Source organism: Phocoena phocoena, chromosome 10 (genome assembly GCF_963924675.1).
Source record: "Phocoena phocoena chromosome 10, mPhoPho1.1, whole genome shotgun sequence".
Taxonomy (NCBI): domain Eukaryota; kingdom Metazoa; phylum Chordata; class Mammalia; order Artiodactyla; family Phocoenidae; genus Phocoena; species Phocoena phocoena.
In genome coordinates, this window is record NC_089228.1 from 17,343,540 (window position 1) to 17,363,653 (window position 20,114).

Sequence of the window (20,114 nt, forward strand, 5' to 3'; positions counted from 1 at the left end):
TGAATTTGAAATTGACTGCCACGAGGAGGAATTATTCATTTCATTTGTAGGAGAAAAATGACAGCTCACATGAAAGTAGGAAGGTTTCAGGTCTCAATTCAAGATGGAACAAATCACCTTTCATAAGTCAGCACGCTTGGTGTTTTGTATTTGCCATAAATATCCATTTGCGAGGCTTTGGAAGGATGTGACGAGGGTGTGAGCTCTCGGTAGACGATTATCACAGGGGCCACTTGGCTAAAGGGGCCTTTCGAATTAAAACAAAAGACGAGGAAGGCTGCTGCCTCATCACAGCATCAGAGCTTGGAATCAGATGGGCACGTCTTTATTCTCTTTCTTCTTGCTAGAGCTCGTGATCCCTTCAGTGTCTCAAAAAGAAGATGCTTGGATACTTGATGCCTGGTTTGCTCATTCTAATAACATAATGGTGAAATATTAACTTATCAAAGTGCTGGAAGCTTTAATAACCATTCTGCCCTGAGTCTGAGCAGAAAGGACTGGAAAAATCGCCGTGCTCCCATCTTCATCCTCACACCCCACATCACTCCATTAATTTCCAGGCATCGCCCTTCATTAGCGACCCCGTGGCTGAAGGACTGTGTTATGAGGCTGCAGGGTCATGAACCACACCATCTACCCCTTGGTTCATTTCACAGCTTGCTCCTTTCTTAATGCCGCACGGCTCATTTTCCCCCCTTCACTTGGCGAGAGGGACCTCTCCCAGGGCTTGAAATGGATGGGTCTCCCGCTGGCCCTCTTTTGTTTAATGCCTCTGTATTCTCTGAGCTTAAAAGTGTACACCGTTGCCACGAATTTGAGGGTGTAGAGCATTTGCTCTACACCCTCACCACCAATGAAGTTTGGATTGCAAAGAAATTATGGGCCTGCAGTGTTTTAATGTAGGCGATTTTCCAGTGAAGATGGAACACATGAGGATGACCTTATTATTGAGTAAATTTACCTTCATGTGTAAACCCCATCGTGGAAGATGGTATTTGGTGAGTTTAATCTGCTCTGTCTTTTTTCATAAATAAGGTTTAATTATGAGATGTGATTGTTTTCCCACTGAATACCGTGGATAGCAGTCTGCCTTAGAAATCCCACGTGTATAAAATAAACTTCCAAAGCCGATAAAACCAGCGAGAGGGGGCACACCTGATAAGCGCTGGGATTTCTCCCATCTGTTTGGGTGGTAAGCTGTGTTACCTTTGACCTTTTTCTTGGCTGATCAGCAGGCTGGGGAAGACTGTAGCCATGCCTAAAAGCGCCTAGTGAGGTGGCAGGGGGAGCAGAAGTAAAGTTTGTTTTCCCATAAAAGAGGTACTAGGTGCGTACGGCAGTGCTTCGGAAACGCCAAGGAAACAGGGTAGCATCGTGATAAAGGACATGAACTCGACAGCCAGGCAGGCTTGGGTTTGAATCCAAGCTCTAGTGCTTTAGTAGATGTGGAACTGGCTAGGAGCTTCAAACAGCAAGCTTTGTTCCGTCACACAGTTTGTGGATGTCAGGAGCCCGGCGTGGCTTAGGTTCTGAGTAGCTCTGGTTCAGCATCTCTCACAAGGCTGTAGGCAGGTTATTGGGGGCAGCAGACATCTGAGGCTTGGATGGGGCTGGAGGTTCCACCTCTGAGCTCATGGCCATGGCCCTTGGCAGGAAGCCTCAGTTCTTTACCCCATGCGTCTGTTTGTGACATTTTAGCCGGATTCCCTGAGAGCAGGTAATCCAAGAAAGAGAAAGAGAGAACGCCTAAGACAGAAGCCTTAGTATCTTCTATGCCCTAATCATGGAGTGACATCCAGCCACTTTTGCCACATTCTGTTGGTTACACAGACCAGCCATGGTGCAGTGTGAGTGGGAGAGAACTGCAAGCGTGTGAGTACCACACACAGACCGTTGGGACCTTGGCTACCACAACCGGCCAAGTTACTTAACTTCTCTGAGCCTCCATTTCTTCTTCTGTAAAATGAAAAACAATACTTACTTCCAAGGGTTATAGTGAATATTGAATTTTAATGAAAATGCTTAGTACGTCATTGGACTCCCGATAGACTCTCAATATTACGTATCATCTTTATCATCATCATCATTGTCAATACCTACCCTGTAACTTTCTGCAGTGTTCAAATGGGCCTGTATATCTCCAACTTCCGGGGTTTTTCAATTCTTTGCCATGAATGATCCTCCCACTTCTTTGGATTTCATTCTCTCTTTTGGCCGCACACAATTAGAACCCACCAGAACGTCAGTACCTAAAGTCAGATGGCTAGCCCTGCTGAGTCTTTGCTGGCTGCCAGAACCTTCACAATATGGCTAACGGAAGAATTCGCAGAGAACCTGCACAAAACATTGGTCATTAAAACAATGAGAAAAAAATCTTTTACAAGAGTTTTTGGTCCAAAAGCTAATACTGGAGTTTGAGAAAAAGAGGACAAAGGGCATAGAAAGTAATAGTGGGAAGTTGTAGAATATGCTCTCGCTTACTAAACAGAGACCGACTCTTTAAGGATCTGATAAGGATCTTTGGACCTTCTTCCTGGAGTAAAGGAAGAAGTTTTTTCCTTTCTTTGTTCACACATCCAAGTTTGCGTAGGATTTTATGAGTTTCCCAGCTCCCACCCATTCCCTCCAGGTAAATCAACTCAATCTTTATAAAAAGAGCAGTAATGTAGTAAAGGCCTAGTATGTCACGTTTCACTTTTTATCTAAAGCGAATAGCAATTAGGTGTGCCTTAAACACATCAAATCATCACTTATACAGCCACGTGTATTAGACTTTTGGTGTTTTTGACAATTTACTTGCTACTCCAGCTTTCTGAACGATGCCAGCTCCCCATAATTTGTTTTTCCCCACCATGATGTAATCATTAAGTTGCCGTAATGAAGATTGAAGGTTTAATAATGGAAAGTGTTACAAATTCCAATTTAATCATTCCTAAATTGATTAGTGACTTTCCCCAAATGCCTGGCCATGGAAAACCAGAGGTCTAAGAGAGACAGAGTGCTGTAGTCCGAGTTTGATAAATGGAGCTTTGGTGCAGCTGTAATTGAGTTATTGAATTTACTCCTCTTCCAAATGATGTTTGCATTGTCTCCGCCATATGTGTTGAGGGCCAGAGAAAGGTCATTCGAAGCTTCAGACTGAGGGCACGCATGGGTTACAGCGGTTTTGAACAACACCATCAAGGTTAGTCAATTAAGAGAAACACCCAGGGCAGGGCATCCCAGGGCCTCCTGCTACTGAGCGGTCAGTGGCAAAATCCCAAAGGCCTATTTAAAAAGAGTCTGAAGATGCTGTAAGTAAATGTCTACTCTTGGCCTCGGGCTGTTTAGCCCCTGACAAATGACATGGGTGAGTCCCTGCAGGCGGATTTGAAGGAAAGGACACCTATAAACAAAGCCGTTGCCCTCGGCTCTGACAAAGGCAGAATTGAAATCATCCAATAGCAGCGCCAGCCTAGCCCACTGCATAGGAGCTATGTTGATTTCTGCATTGCTTCCTATTGCCAGATGGGCACTTTTTAACTTTCCACCTAGATTTTTCTCTGCAGCCGTCTCTTAAAGACAGCAGATCAGCGTTATACTTCAAGAAATTTCGCGAACAGTTTTTTTGTTTTTGTTTTCTTCCCTGCAGCCCACTAACTTATCCCCATTTTTTGTCCGCATTCCAGGTGGGTGTACATACAACAGGAATGCCCCTTGTGTTTCTGTGTTTTGTAAATAGTCTTCCTTTTTCTCTGAACCTATTTATATAGCTGTCTTACAATAGAAATTTTACTCTCAGATGTGATTTTTACAGATCCCTTAGAATTCATGTGTATAAACCTTTGAGATCTTTGGGGCGAAAGCCAGGAGGCTGTTTTGCACGGGACTTAGGAGAGACGCACCTTGAATGTGTGCATGGAAGTGGTCAGGAAGCGGCGAGCAGCCAGTGACAGACAGCAAGGAAGTCCCAGTCTCCTTGAGAGCAAAACCAGAGGCGAAGGCTGACTGGGGCCCAGCTGTCAGCTGGCACAGTGGCCCTGTGGCTTCATGGCTGTGAGCCAACATGTGCATATGGCCAGCACAACCCAGTGACAAGCCACCCCAGGAAACTCAGTCTGCTCTACACTCATACAAATACAGTATTCTAGAACCCCCCTGAAAACGCACCATATGCATTTCCCCGAAACTGCCAGTGGATTAATTTGCGAAACATAGATACTCTATTAAGTTTCCAAGGGCTGCCATAACACTTGTTTCCTTTGCCCATTAAATCACAAACTGGGTGACTTAAAAAAGAAATATATTGGGGCTTCCCTGGTGGTGCAGTGGTTGAGAGTCCACCAGCCGATGCGGGGGACACGGCTTCGTGCCCCGGTCTGGGAGGATCCCACATGCCGCGGAGCAGCTGGACCCATGAGCCATGGCCACTGGGCCTGTGCGTCCGGAGCCTGTGCTCCGCAACGGGAGAGGCCACAACAGTGAGAGGCCCGTGTACCGCAAAAAAAAAAAAAGAGACTTAGTGTGAAAAAAAGAAATATATTGACTCAAAGTTCTGGAGGCTGTCAGTCAGAAACCAAAGTGTTAGCAGGGCCGTGCTCCCTCTGAGACATCTGTAGGGGAATCTTTCCTTGGCCCTTCCTGGTTTCTGGTGGTTGGCCCACAGTCTTTGGCGTTCCTTGGCTTGTAAAAGCATCACTCCAATCTTCTGGCTTTGCAAGGCGTTCTCCCTGTGTCTCTTCACATTATCTTCCCTCTTCGTTCAAATTCCCCCTTTTTATCAGGACACCAGTCATACTGGATTAGGGCCCACTCCAGTGACCTCATTTTAACTTGATTACCTCTGGAATGACCCTCTTTCCAAATAAGGTCACATTCTTAGGGATTTGGGATTAAGACTTCACCCTAATCTTTTTTAGGGGACGCATTTCCACCTATTATAGTTAAAAAAATTACAAATCTAAATTCTTCTTGTCATCTAGGGCAATTTGGAATTTATTTCTCCCAGATATTTCCATCAAAGCTGAATTTTCTGGGTATTTAAGGGAGAAGAAAAGGATGGCAGGTATTAACAATTGATCCTCAAAATGTCAGGTTGTGAGCAGTTGGTTTGGATGATTGGTTCAGTGGATCTTGGGTCCTGAATTTAGGCCCAAGTTAACCAGTTCAACTGGCTTTAGCTCCAGGTTGTAGATTTCACTCCAACCCTGCTGCCTTCTCTAGATATAGATGCCATTGTTTCTAGAAGAGCATGTCAAAGAGTGTATGAGTTATCTTTCTCCCATTTGAGAATGGTATCCACAGCACATGGCAGGCAGTGGGTGGAATAGGAGTACATGAGTTTAGAGAATTACAGACCTATATTCAGATTCTGCCAACACCTCTTATCAGCTGAGCGACCTTGGTCCTAGTACTGCTGATGACCTCGATCATGTTCCCTCATCCATGAAAATCAGAGGATGAAGTTCAAATAAGATGGTAAGAGCAAAGTACTTAGCACACAGCATGGGCTTAATAAAAAGTTAGTTCCTTGTGGGAATTCCCTGACAGTCCAGTGGTTAGGAGTCTGCGCTTCCACTGCAGGGGGCACGGGTTCGATCCCTGGTCCGGGAACTAGGATCCCGCAAGGCCCACGGCACGGCCAGGGGGAAAAATAAAGTTAGTTCCTTGAGCAACCTATCCTTTGTATAACCCCAGAGCATAATGTTAATAATCATTAATACCATACTTTACAGTTTACAAAGCCGTTTCATTTATTATTACATTTAATTTATATTTATTGGATGGATGGACACTGTTAAAAACATAAAAATGCTTCTTTTAAATTATTCACAACTGGTAGCCATAACTGTGAATCTTCCAATGTTAAACATTTTAATTTTTTTTTTTTTTTTTTTAGCAAGCGGCTGCAGTTAGTAATCTCAGCACTGATACCATCCTCTGATGCAGTGGTTCTCAGTGGCAGGTGCTTTTTGCCACCAGGGGACATCTGTTAATGTCTGGAGACGTTTTTGGTAGTCACAACTGGGGGTGGTCCTAGTGGCACCTAGTAGGTAGAGGCAAAACGTGCTGCTAAACATCCCATAAAGTGCAGGACAGCTGCTACAACAGAGAATTATCCATCCCAAGATGTCAGTAGTGCTAGGCTTGAGGAGCCCTGCCTTAAGCCTCCAATATATTTCCATGAGTAACTGCTCACCTTCAATCAATGCGTCCAATCAGAAAATGGGTACCATGTAATAGCACTTTGTTTTTTATTTCCATCCTGCAAAGAAAACTATTGAAATCAGAAGCAGTATTTTCTAATGTTACGAAAGGGGGAAAAAAAAACCCAAAAACCCTGCAGCGTAAGTCGATAAGCATTTGATGAATACATATCCCTGTGGTATTGCGTTGCTGATAAATGACAGTTGTGGAGGAACCTGGCACTCAGGCCAGGCTTTAAACATCAAACGGCTAAAGCTTTTGGATGGCCCCTGCGTTCACTGCGCCTGCACAGTGAGCGAGCAAACAGCACTGGCGAATTTTACGCAGAGCAGACCAGACGGTAGAGCCATCCCCAAGAACGCGCCTGCCCCGCCATGTTGGAGGAATTCAGGGTCACCATGACTGCAAATAATGGGGCCTTCAAAATATGGAAAGGCTGCAGTTGCTCAGACTTAATTTATATTAAAGTGCTGAATCCCTTTTTTTTTTTTCCAGAAAGAAAATAGATATTTGGTAGGATCATAATGCCTGGTAATCATAATCATAATACGAATCAGACCTGAGCCAAAAGCTGACAGGCACCCTCCTACTTGATTCTCATAGCTCTTTTGAGGGAAGTGGCGATTATCCCATCTTACTGTTGCACAAGCTGAGGCTATGAGATTAGGTGACGAGTCCAAGTTTACACAGTTGGTACGTTGGCAGAGCTACTTAACTTCCTATTTGCATCAGTCAGCACAATGGGAGAGTTTGGGAAGGGGACTCTTGTAATAATTAGAGATTACTGCCTGTTGTTGAGTCGTATGTGAAGCATGATAGACACCTGTTTTCAATCCATCCCGATGGTCCTGATGCCTATTTATTTATGTATTTATTTATTTATTTTTAGCTGTTCAGAACATTTATTACTCCAGAAATGATTTCTTTGATGAGTATACACTTAGTGGACTTTTAAAATGAAAATAAAGAAAAAAAAGACAAAACCTTGATTTGCCATAAATAAATGAGAGGTTATACGGAATTCCCTGGTGGTCCAGAGATTAGGACTTGGCGCTTTCACTGCGGGGCCGAGGGTCTTTTTTTTGTTCTGTTTTTTTATACTGCAGCTGCTTATTAGTTTTATACACATCAGTGTATACATGTCAATCCCAGTCGCCCAATTCAGCACACCACCATCCCCACCCCACCACGGTTTTCCCCCCTTGGTGTCCATAGGTTTGTTCTCTACATCTGTGTCTCAACTTCTGCCCTGCAAACCGGTTCATCTGTACTGTTTTTCTAGGTTCCACATATATGCGTTAATATACGATATTTGTTTTTCTCTTTCTGACTTACTTCACTCTGTATGACACTCTCTATATCCATCCACATCTCAACAAATGACTCAATTTCATTCTTTTTTTACGGCTGAGTAATATTCCATTGTATATATGTATGACATCTCCTTTATCCATTCGTCTGTCCATGGGCATTTAGGGTGCTTCCGTGACTTGGCTACTGTAAATAGTTCTGCAGTGAACATTGGGGTGCATGTGTCTTTTTGAATTATGGTTTTCTCTGGGTATATGCCCAGTAGTGGGATTGCTGGATCATACGGTAATTCTATTTTTAGTTTTTTTAAGGAACCTCCATACTGTTCTCCACAGTGGCTGTATCAATTTACATTCCCACCAACAGCGCGAGAGGGTTCCCTTTCCTCCACACCCTCTCAAGCATTTGTTGTTTGTAGATTTTCTGATGATGCCCATTCTAACTGGTGTGAGGTGATACCTCCTTGTAGTTTGATTTGCATTTCCCTAATAATTAGTGATGTCGAGCAGCTTTTCATGTGCTTCTTGGCCATCTGTCTGTCTTCTTTGGAGAAATGTCTATTTAGGTCTTCTGCCCATTTTTGGATTGGGTTGTTTGTTTCTTTAATATTGAGCTGCATGAGCTGTTTATAAATTGTGGAGATTAATCCTTTGTCCACTGATCCGTTTGCAAATATTTTCTCCCATTCTGAGGGTTGTCTTTTCGTCTTGTTTATGGTTTCCTTTGCTGTGCAAAAGCTTTGAAGTTTCATTAGGTTCCGTTTGTTCTTGTTTTTATTTCCATTACTCTAGGAGGTGGATCAAGCAAGATCTTGCTGTGATTTATGTCAAGGAGTGTTCTTCTTATGTTTTCCTCTAAGAGTTTTATAGTGTCTGGTGTTACATTTAGATCTCTAACCCATTTTGAGTTTATTTTTGTGTGTAGTGTTAGGGAGTGTTCTAATTTCATTCTTTTACATGTAGCTGTCCAGTTTTCCCAGCCACTTATTGAACAGACTGTCTTTTCGCCATTGTATAGCCTTGCCTCCTTTGTCATAGATTAGTTGACCATAGGTGCGTGGGTTTATCTTTGGGCTTTCTAACTTGTTCCATTGATCTATGTTTCTGTTTTTGTGCCAGTACCATATTGTCTTGATTACTGTAGCTTTGTAGTATAGTCTGAAGTCAGGGAGTCTGATTCCTCCAGCTCCGTTTCTTTCGCTCAAGACTGCTTTGGCTATTCGGGGTCTTTTGTGTCTCCATACAAATTTTAAGATGATTTGTTCTAGTTCCATAAAAAATGCCATTGGTAATTTGATAGGGATTGCACTGAACCTGTAGATTGCTTCGCGTAGTGTAGTCATTTTCACAATATTGATTCTTCCAATTCAAGAACGTGGTATATCTCTCCATCTGTTGGTATCATCTTTAATTTCTTTCATCAGTGTCTTATTATAGTTTTCTGCATACAGGTCTTTTGTTTCCCCAGGTAGGTTTACGCCTAGGTATTTTATTCTTTTTGTTGCAGTGGTAAATGGGAGTGTTTCCATACTTTCTCTTTCAGATTTTTCATCATTAGTGTATAGGAATGTAAGAGATTTCTGTGCATTAATTGTGTATCCTGCTACTTTACCAAATTCATTGATTAGCTCTAGTAGTTTTCTGGTGGCATCTTTAGGATTCTCTATGTATAGTATCATACCATCTGCAAACAGTGACAGTTTTACTTCTTCTTTTCCAATTTGTATTCCTTTTATTTCTTTTTCTTCTCTGATTGCCATGGCTAGGGCTTCCAAAACTATGTTGAATAATAGTGGTGAGAGTGGAAATCCTTGTCTCGTTCCTGAACTTAGAAGAAATGCTTTCAGTTTTTCACCATTGAGAATGATGTTTGCTGTGGGTTTGTTGTATATGGCCTTTATTACGTTGAGGTAGGTTCCCTCTATGCCCACTTTATGGAGAGTTTTTATCATAAATGGGTATTGAATTTTGTCAAAAGCTTTTCCTGCATTTCTTGAGAAGATAATATGGTTTTTATTCTTCAGTTTGTTAATATGGTGTATCACATTGATTCATTTGTGTATACTGAAGAATCCTTGCCTCCCTGCGATAAATCCCACTCGATCATGGTGTATGCTCCTTTTAATGTGTTGTTAGATTCTGTTCGCCAGTATTTTGTTGAGGATTTTTGCATCTATATTCATCAGTGATATTGGTCTGTAATTTTCGTTTTTTGTAGTACCTTTCTCTGGTTTTGGTATGAGGGTGATGGTGGCCTCATAGAATGAATTTGGGAGTGTTCCTTCCTCTGCGATTGTTTGGAAGAGTTTGAGAAGGATGGGTGTTAGCTCTTCTCTAAATGTTTGATAGAATTCACCTGTGAAGCCATGTGGCCCTGGACTTTTGTTTGTTGGAAGATTTTTAATCACAGTTTCAATTTCATTACTTGTGATTGGTCTGTTCATATTTTCTGTTTCGTCGTGGTTCAGTCTTAGAAGGTTATACTTTTCTAAGAATTTGTGCATTTCTTCCAGGTTGTCCGTTTTATTGGCGTAGAGTTGCTTGTAGTAGTCTCTTAGGATGCTTTGTATTTCTTCAGTGTCTGTTGTAACTTCTCCTTTTTCGTTTCTAATTTTATTGATTTGAGTCCTCGCTCTCTTTTTCTTGATGAGTCTGCCTAATGGTTTATCAGTTTTGTTTATCTTCTCAAAGAACCAGCTTTTAGTTTTATTGATCTTTGCTATTGTTTTCATTGTTTCTATTTCATTTACTTCTCCTCTGATCTTTATGATTTCTTTCCTTCTGCCAACTTTGGGTTTTGTTTGCTCTTCTTTCTCTAGTTCCTTTAGGTGTAAGGTTAGATTGTTTACTTGAGATTTTTCTTGTTTCTTGAGGTAGGCTTGTATAGCTATAAACTTCCGTTTTAGAACTGCTTTTGCTGCATCCCATAGGTTTTTTTGTTTTTTTTTGTTTTGCGGTACAGGGGCCTCTCACTGTTGTGGCCTCTCTCGCTGCAGAGCACAGGCTCTGGATGCGCAGGCTCAGTGGCCATGGCTCACGGGCCCAGCCGCTCTGCGGCATGTGGGATCTTCCTGGACCGGGGCACGAACCCATGTCCCCTGCATCGGCAGGCGGACTCTCAACCACTGTGCCACCAGGGAAGCCCATCCCATAGGTTTTGGATCATCGTGTTTTCATTGTCATTTGTCTCTAGGTATTTTTGACTTCCTCTTTGATTTCTTCAGTGATCTCTTGGTTATTTAGTAACGTATTGTTTAGCCTCCATGTGTTTATGTTTCTTATGTTTTTTTCCCTGTAATTCATTTCTAATCTCATAGCGTTGTGGTCAGAAAAGATGCTTGATATGATTTCAATTTTCTTAAATTTACTGAGGCTTGATTTGTGACCCAAGATGTGATCTCTCCTGGGGAATGTTCCGTGTGCACTTGAGAAGAAAGTGTAATCTGCTGTTTTTGGATGGAATGTCCCATAAATATCAATTAAATCTATCTGGTCTGTTGTGTCATTTAAAGCTTCTGTTTCCTTATTTATTTTCATTATGGATGATCTGTGCATTGGTGTAAGTGAGGTGTTAAAGTCCCCCACTCTTATTGTGTTACTGTCGATTTCCTCTTTTATAGCTGTTAGCCGTTGCCTTATGTATTGAGGTGCTCATATGTTGGGTGCATGTATATTTATAATTGTTATATCTTCTTCTTGGATTGATCCCTTGATCATTATGCAGTGTCCTTCCTTGTCTCTTGTAACATTCTTTATTTTAAAGTCTATTTTATCTGATATGAGTATAGCTACTCCAGCTTTCTTTTGATTTCCATTTGCATGGAATATCTTTTTCCATCCCCTCACTCTCAGTCTGTATGTGTCCCTAGGTCTGAAGTGGGTCTCTTGTAGACAGCATATAGATGGGTCTTCTTTTTAAATCCATTCAGCAAGCCTGTGTCTTTTGGTTGGAGCATTTAATCCATTCCCATTTAAGGTAATTATCGAGATGTATGTTCCTATGACCATTTTCTTAATTGTTTTGGGTTTGTTTTTGTAGATCCTTTTCTTCTCTTGTGTTTCCCACTTAGAGAAATTCCTTTAGCATTTGTTTCAGAGCTGGTTTGGTGGTGCTGAATTCTCTTAGCTTTTGTTTGTCTGTAAAGCTTTTGATTTCTCCGTGGAATCTGAATGAGATCCTTGCTGGGTAGAGTAATCTTGGTTGTAGGTTCTTCCCTTTCATCACGTTAAGTATATCATGCCACTCCCTTCTGGCTTGTAGAGTTTCTGCTGAGAAATCAGCTGTTAACCTTATGGGAGTTTCCTTGTATGTTATTTGTCATTTTTCCCTTGCTGCTTTCAATAATTTTTCTTTGTCTTTAATTTTTGCCAATTTGATTACTGTGTGTCTTGGTGTATTTGTCCTTGGGTTTATCCTGTATGGGACTCGCTGCGCTTCCTGGACTTGGGTGGCTATCCTTTCCCACGTTAGGGAAGTCTTCGACTATAATCTCTTCAAATATTTTCTCGGGTCCTTTCTCTCTCTCTTCTCCTTCTGGGACCCCTATAATGCAAATGTTGTTACGTTTAATGTTGTCCGAGACGTCTCTTAGGCTGTCTTCATTTCTTTCCATTCTTTTTTCTTTACTCTGTTTTGTGGCAGTGAATTCCACCATTCTGTCTTCCAGGTCACTTATCCGTTCTTCTGCCTCAGTTATTCTGCTATTGATTCCTTCTAGTGTAGTTTTCATTTCAGTTATTGTAGTGTTCATCTCTGTCTGTTTGTTCTTTAATTCTTCTAGGTCTTTGTTAAACATTTCTTGCATCTTCTTGATCTTTGCCTCCATTCTTTTTCTGAGGTCCTGGATCATCTTCACTATCATTATTCTGAATTCTTTTCCTGGAAGGTTGCCTATCTCCACTTCATTTAGTTGTTTTTTTGGGGTTTTATCTTGTTCCTTCATCTGGTACATAGTCCTCTGCCTTTTCATCTTGTCTTTCTGTGAATGTGGTTTTTGTTCCACAGGCTGCAGGATTGTAGTTCTTCTTGCTTCTGCTCTGTGCCCTCTGCTGGATGAGGCCCTCTAAGAGGCTTGATGGGAGGACTCGTGGTGGGTAGAGCTGACTGTTGCTCTGGTGGGCCGAGCTTGGTAAACCTTTAATCCGCTTGTCTGCTGATGGGTGCGGCTGGGTTCCCTCCCTGTTGGTTGTTTGGCCTGAGGCACCCCAACACTGGAGCCTAGCGGGGCTCTTCCGTGAGGCTAATGGCAGACTCTAGGAGGGCTCGCACCAAGGAGTACTTCCCAGAGCTTCTGCTGCCGGTGTTCTTGTCCCCACGGTGAGCCACAGCCACCCCCCGCCTCTGCAGGAGACCCTCCAACACTAGCAGGTAGGTCTGGTTCAGTCTTCCCTGGGGTCACCGCTCCTTCCCCTGGGTCCCGATGAGCACACTGCTTTGTGTGTGCCCTCCAAGAGTGGAGTCTCTGTTTCCCCCAGTCCTGTCTAAGTCCTGCAATCAAATCCCACTAGCCTTCAAAGTCTGATTCTCTAGGAATTCCTCCTCCCGTTGCCAGACCCCCAGGTAGGGAAGCCTGACGTGGGGCTCAGAACCTTCACTGCAGTGGGTGGACTTCTGTGGTATGAGTGTTCGCCAGTCTGTGAGTCACCCACCCACCAGTTATGGGATGTGATTTTACTGTGACCCTGCCCCTCCTACTGTCTCATTGTGGCTTCTCCTTTGCCTTTGGATGTGGGGTATCGTTTTTGGTGAGTTCCAGTGTCTTCCTGTCAGTAATTGTCCAGCAGCTAGTTGTGATTCTGGTGTTCTCGCAAGAGGGAGGGAGAGCACGTCCTTCTACTCCGCCATCTTGGTTCCTCTCCCCTGATGCCTCTTATGTATAATAAATCTTGGAAAACTTGGTTTGCCCTTTACAGCCCAGAAGACGGGGTATGTGTTCACCAAACACCACCATTTTCCCCTAGACACGTACCTCATCACCATCATTTCCAAATGTGTTCTGACTCTAAGAAAAAACATTGAGTAACTATATTTTTCAGGGTGAGGGGAGGAGAAGGGGCACTTAGCACAGGTTTATTATCTTACCGTTCTGGAAGGCAGAAGTCTAAAATATGTCTTTCTGGAGTATAATCAACGTGTTGGCAGGGCTGCATTCCTTTCTGGAGGCTCTAGAGGAGAATCTGTTTCCTTGCCTTTTCCTGCTTCTAGAGCCTGCCTACTTGCTTCCCTTGGCCCGTGGCCCCTTCTTCCATGTTCAGAACCAGCAATGTTACGTCTGTCTTCTGTAGGCACATCTTTCTCTACCTTTTTTGAGAGCACGGTTCAGTAGTGTTAAGTATATTCGCATCGTTCTAAAACCAATCTCCAGAACTTTTTCATCTTGCAAAACTAAAACTCTGTACCCGCTAGACCACTCCCCATTCCCTCCTTGCCCCAGCCCTTGGCAACCACCATACTACGTTTTATTTCTACGAATCTGACTACTTTAGATGCCTCATATAAGTGGAATCATACAGTGTTGGTCTTTTTTTGACTGGCTTATTTCACTTGGTTTGAGATATTATATTTTAAATGAAACTTTTCTCTAACATCTAGAAATGGAAAATCAGTCATGGTTGTCATAAGAGAAGGAGTAGCCATAAAAATGAATACAATGAAAACAGCCCATGATTAGGTGCTAGCTGGGTTCTGCTAGCTCTTAGACACTCTGATGTTCTTACCTCCCTGTGAGATCAGCAGATATTAGCGGGATGCAAGATGTATCAGTAGCAGACTGAGACTCTCACTTTTTCACACTCTGGAGGAAAGACTTTGGAGAAAGCAAAACTGTCTTGTTACGTGATTCAGTGTTAATTCAAGGACTGTCCTTGTACCACTTAAAAATAGTTCAGGTGCTACTGGCGTTCACCACTGGAGAACGTCAAGAAAGGAAAGAGGAAAAGGGCAGGTACAACGAATGAGCAAATGATCTCAGTGGAGAAACAGATATTGTTCCTGGAGTATTTGGAGTGTGTGTGCCATTGGGTGCATAGAAACCAAAAAGGGGCTCTGCCGTCCTTCCTTCCTTCACCTGGGCAGATTCCAGTTGATTGTCAATTGTGTGTCACCAGGAGGTGAGAGAAGTCAGTTTAATTCCCCATGAAAATTAGGACTTGACCTGACTCTGTGTCTTTACTCCGAGTACCTGGTGCTTGGAAGTGGCTAATTAATCCCTTTGTGTAACCCCCTTGAGATCACCAACCTTCAAATGGATCTGCATTCTGAGCACCGTCTCTGCACTGGGGGTCACATGGAACATCAGATGGCGACTGGCGAGAGTCGGTCCCTGCACTCGGGCCGTAGGCGCTAAACTGTGGGTATCTTAGCGAATCCAGGATAACTTCTTGGGGACCCATTTTTTCCTCTCTTTGGAATCTACCCAGCATCCTGGCAAGAACGAATGAAACGATGCGTCACTTAACATGTGCAGGAGGAAAGGGAAAATTCCTTGTTCCTCTTTTCCTGGAAACTCTCTCTGTATTTCTGCCTAGTATTTTACCTACTGGAATATTCTTTCTTCCATTCCTTTGTTAGTTAAAGGAGAATGCAGAGATCTCACTGGGGGTTTATGGTTTTAAACAAGAATTGTTGTGATGAAGTTTTTGGAGTCACATCAAAGCAATTTGTCCCTCCCTAAAAATTCGTTCTAGTGTTTCTGTATGTTTAGGGTGGGGATAAAGGTAAGCCCAGGACCGTCTCTAGGTCCAGTGCATCTCTTAGGGTTCCTGCTTTCACTCCCACAGTGGACTCCCCACACCCAGCCCCACCTTGATAGACTCACGAAGGATTCTGTCTGGGTCCAAATCCTCGCCTTAAATGCTTTAGGGATGATGGAACACCGGGAATGTAGCCCAGTGTTCCAGGTGAGGTTTTTACTGTCATTTCATCCACCTCTCAGAGACCCAGCTGCCCTGAGTATCTTACCTTTCGTTATTAATTGGCTTTTTTTTTTTTATGATCAGAGATTTACCGGCCCCCTAAAAGAACTCCAGGGGCCTTTACCTACTTTTATCGCACTGTCTTGTAGTCCTAACCAGAGATAACTGTTTGCTTGGGGAGAGAAGGAACTTTTGTTGGTCATTTCAGATAGGATACCATATGTCAAATTTGTAAAATCTTGTTAACAGTGTGTTTTCTTCGCGAGAGAATTACCCTCTAGTCGGGGAAAGCGGAGCTGCCAATTACAGCAGCCTCCTGCTGTGAATAAACTGGTGTTATATTCCCAGACATCAGGCTAGGCGAGGAAAGAGCCCCCAATTGCCTTTTCCTTTCTTGCCTGATAGAGCTTTAGAGTAGAGCATAATTAGCTTGACTGACAATCAGGAAAATACAGACTTCAGTATCTGTTTTTATTTTAAGGTCTTCCTGTTTTGGAGACGTACTCCAACCCCGTTCTATAATGTATTCCTTGATGTAAAAATTCAGTCAATTTACAGGGCCGGAATTTGCTTGAAATGTTCAAAAGAAAGATAAATGAATCTACCTTGTGACCCAAGAAACAGGTATATCAGACTGCAACTATTAAAAAAGAAACCATAAATCCCTGTGGCAGTAGAGCTAGTAAATTTTTTTAAGCTGACTCCTTTGGGGGGAATTTGGATCCTGCACTTTCTTAATTTTACTGGGACAGAGATATTGCTAAAGGAAAATTGTTTCTCTGGCACTAAAGACAAATAATGTGTGACAATAATTGTGAGTTCCCAGTAGCCGTGTTCTGATCCTCAGCAGTTGGCTTCATCCTTGTAATGGGGTCTTGTTCATCAACTCCGGCCCCTTCAGAGGTTTTCCTTGAAAAATGAGAAAGGGATATTTTGTTTCATTTGGGGTTTTGTTTTCCAAATGTCCTCCTTGCATTTTGCAGCCTGGAAACAAGCAACTTGGTGGATGTTCGGTCCACATCTTCTGCCACCATGCCTAAGGAAGGCGGTTTGTTTTAGGAAGGGGATGATTGATCTGAGGTGAAGGAAGGGAAATACACAAAAAAGGGGAGAGGCTGAGAGTCAAGATGCAAACACTAAAAAACACAAAAGAAAGTACACATCATCCTTCATCAAATACTTAGCGAGTGCTCAGCATATACCAGGCACCAGGCTAGGCTCTGGGGGTAAAGCAGTGGATAAGACACCAACTCTTCCAGGGAGCGCTTCTATTCTAGTGGGGGAAAGAGAGGATGCATACTCTCTTCCAATATAATTAAACTCATTACAGTACAGGTAATCAGCCTGGAAACAACTTAGCCACTGAAAGATGTGATCAGGGGCATCCAGAAACCTAGCAGAGCAGAGTCTGGTTCTAGATTTTTTAAAAGAGACACCTTTTTCTAAGTTATAAATCCTCTTAGAGTAAATATCTGTATATAAAGTTTCCAGGGAATGAGGAACAGCTGGAATGAGTGGTATCACGCGAATGATAAAACGGCTTCCCATGCTCCTAGCATCCTGGGTCGTCTTGACACTGAGCAACCACGTAGCTCCCAAATACTGTCCTAGGATCAGCCTCTTCCGTCTGAGGGTCTCAGCTGCCTGCTTCTTGATTTTGCTAGACCTTCCTTCCCAAGTCTGATAGAGTAAGGACGGGCCCTGCTTGAGGTCACAGTGCAGTGAACCCCAAGAGAGCAGGGATTCTGCCAACCCCCACCCCCTCCCCATAAGAGGACCACTTCTTTTGGCGGCTTGCCTTCTCTCCTCGCAGTGTCTGCAGACCTTTCTTGCAAGCCTAAAAGTTTATCCTCGCATCTTTCTTTGCCTTTTCCTTTCCATCCTTGGTAGTCTCGACAGTGAGTAGTCACAGAGCAAGCAGAGCACCTAAACATGGTGGAATATTTTGGTGGGTAAGCGCACAAGCTTGGAAGCAAGACAGACCTGGTGTGAATCCCGACTTTGGACGTAATACTTAGCCCTCTAAACTTTGTATTCTCATTTGTAAAAGTGTGACCAGTATTGCTTATGGAAAAAGGATGTTGAGAAATGTGATAATGTGAGCAAAGTGCTCAGCGTGGGACCTGGTAATCTGGTGGTGGCCACTTCATATGTACGCGGCTGCCGCCATTGCTGTAGTTAATTGAGAGAATGGGGCCAGCCCCCAGCGGCCCATGCAGAGGGATCAAAGGGCTTGGTTTTCCCTCGACATGCCCTTGTACCCAAACTTAAATGCTAGACTTCTTGCTACATTATGCAATAGGAAGAAAACGTCTACAACTTATAATGGAATCAGGTTCTCTTTAAAGGTTCACAAGCCCTAGAACACTTTAATGATAAAATTGTAATTTTTACACCTCTAGACCAAATTTACCATTCAGGTTTTTCTGAGCCTTCCAACTACAGGCCTGCACAATAAAAAATGGAAGGACAAAGAAAGCATTGTTTCAAATGCATAATCTGTTTGACACCTTGCTTTTTATATAATTGAAAGAACGCACACCCCAAATTACGCTGGAGCAAAAGATGATAGATGGTATCGATGTGAAACATGAAAGACGAAGTCTAGATTTTAGTTTTCATCGTTAATGAATATTGAGCAAATAAGTAGAGCATTTCAGGACCCCGGAATATATGGGATGCTGTGTATTTATTTTCTTCATTACTCTGGCCACGGTGTCACCCAGGAGTATCTCAGAGATGACAGCCAGGCAATTAAAGACAACTGTGTCCAGGCCCTGGCCCTGCCAGCGTGAATCATGGCTCTTTCTCTGGCCGCCCCACGGCTGAACCCCTGTCCTTGGGGAACCTCGGGCTGTGGGTGACTCGGCAGTTGCTGTGACATGTACTCTTTCACACATGTGTGATGTGACTGTGGTAGGATACAGCCCCTGGCTACGGAACCATCCGGATAACTTAATGCTGTCTCCCACATCTCTCTATGAAAGAGCAAACCCATAGTCTAGGTGAAAAGTTTGGGGTTTCTTTCTCAGATTATCATGAAAACTTGATGCCTGCAGGGTGCTGGTGGGGAGACAGTGTCTCTAAACAGATGAATGAAGAAAGCCTCCTATTCTTAACAGAAGCACATTTGCTGTAATCAACACTTCATATGTTCGTGAGATGAGTTCCACTAACACAGATCTTACTGGTGTTTATTTGCTTAACGGGGCGGGTGGGGTAGGGAAGCTAGTGTCCAAAGGATTTATTATAATATTTCTGAGGCCTCCAAATGCATACTACTTATCCTAAGTTTATATAGCTTCCTGAATTATCTGCAAAGTTGGCTAAGAATGGGTGTGAGATACTAGAAATTAAAACTTACACATGTAACATAGGCCTGATGAAATGGTTAGCTCTTTTCAAGGCTGGCTGTTTTCACTAAAATATCATAGGGTTTAGATTTTCAACCATTTCCTAACATGATTGGATGAGACCCAGTGCTAGTGTGTGTTGGTTTACTCATTTTGAGACCCATTTGACACAAATTATAATAAGTAATAGTAAACGTAACATGAATCCCTGTGTTCATGCCTAATCCATAGAGGAGCTGTGCTGAATTCACTAACTGGCTGAAAATAAGCCTTGTTAATTTGTTTCTTTGTTCTTGGTTGATTACAGAAGCTTACTAAGAGTGCGCTCACATCACATTCAATGCTAGAACTCTTCATTTAGAAAGTGTGGCATCGTAAATAAAGAAAATGATCGCGCTACAGTAGCTAGAAATCTAATATGCTCCCAGAGGAGAATTTAAAAATTTCTTAATTCGTACGAAACCTGTAGTTTCCAGCGGATTGTCAAGATAAACCAGAAGTTGAGGCTTCGGAATGTTGGTCCCATTTATTTTGGTCTTAATGATACCGACAGGTGAGGGGCTAGTTGGCTTGCCGATCGGGTCTGTGGTGATCTTCAGCCGTCATGGTGGAAAAGAAAGCTCCTTCCTGGGGACTTCCCTGGCGGTCCAGTGGTTAAGACTCCATGCTTCCACTGCAGGGGGCATGGGTTCGATCCCCTGGTTGGGGAACTAAGATCTCGCATGCCGACCGGCCAAAAAAAAAAAAAAAGCTCCTTTCCATAGAGGACACAACTCATAACTCAGGCACTCAGGCTCACCAGAGCGAATGTTAGCGTCGGTCGTTATGGTCCCAATCGTCATTCTCTCACCAATTGCTATTTTTTCAGTCACAGGATTCTTTGGCTGTTAATTCTCAAAACCAGCAAACTTTCTGTCACATAAAAGCACCGCAACAAAAACCCTACGCTGTATGTATGAGAATTCTAACAGTAAGAGGTTTTCCCATCTCCCGTAAACCTTGTCATCTACCTTTCTTCACTTGAAATGGGAGACGCAGTGAGCTCCAGTGGAAAAGGCGGGTGTGGACTGCACAGGCAGACATCTGGATGTGACTTTTGATTACCACATCCCAGCAGGGTGACCTTGGGCAAGTTGCCTAACTGCTCTGGGTCCTGGGTTCCTCGTCGATGACGCTGGAATAAAAGAGAATGCTTAACTCATAAAGTTATTTTGAGGGCTAAGTGACAACAGGTAGCTAAGGTTCCTAGCCCTGTGCTTAGTATACAATAGGTGTCCGGTACCTCCTAGATTGCCATTGAAACCTCAGATATGCACAAAAGTTGGACGCAAATTACTTTAAATGGAGACAA

At 43.0% G+C, this 20,114-nt stretch overlaps 1 protein-coding gene across 2 annotated transcripts in view; it reads left to right on the forward strand.

Moving 5' to 3' along the window:
* PDZRN3 (PDZ domain containing ring finger 3) overlaps positions 1 to 20,114 on the forward strand; it is a 247,419-nt gene that overhangs the window by 145,097 nt on the left and 82,208 nt on the right. Inside the window, exon 1 of one of the 2 annotated variants that reach the window (XM_065884737.1) lies at positions 921 to 998. The exons of the other annotated variant lie outside the window; for it this stretch is intronic. Within the exon in view, the coding sequence (XP_065740809.1) occupies positions 921 to 998 (78 nt within the window). Of the gene's footprint in view, positions 1 to 920; positions 999 to 20,114 lie in introns of those variants that run through there. 2 annotated transcript variants of the gene reach the window in all.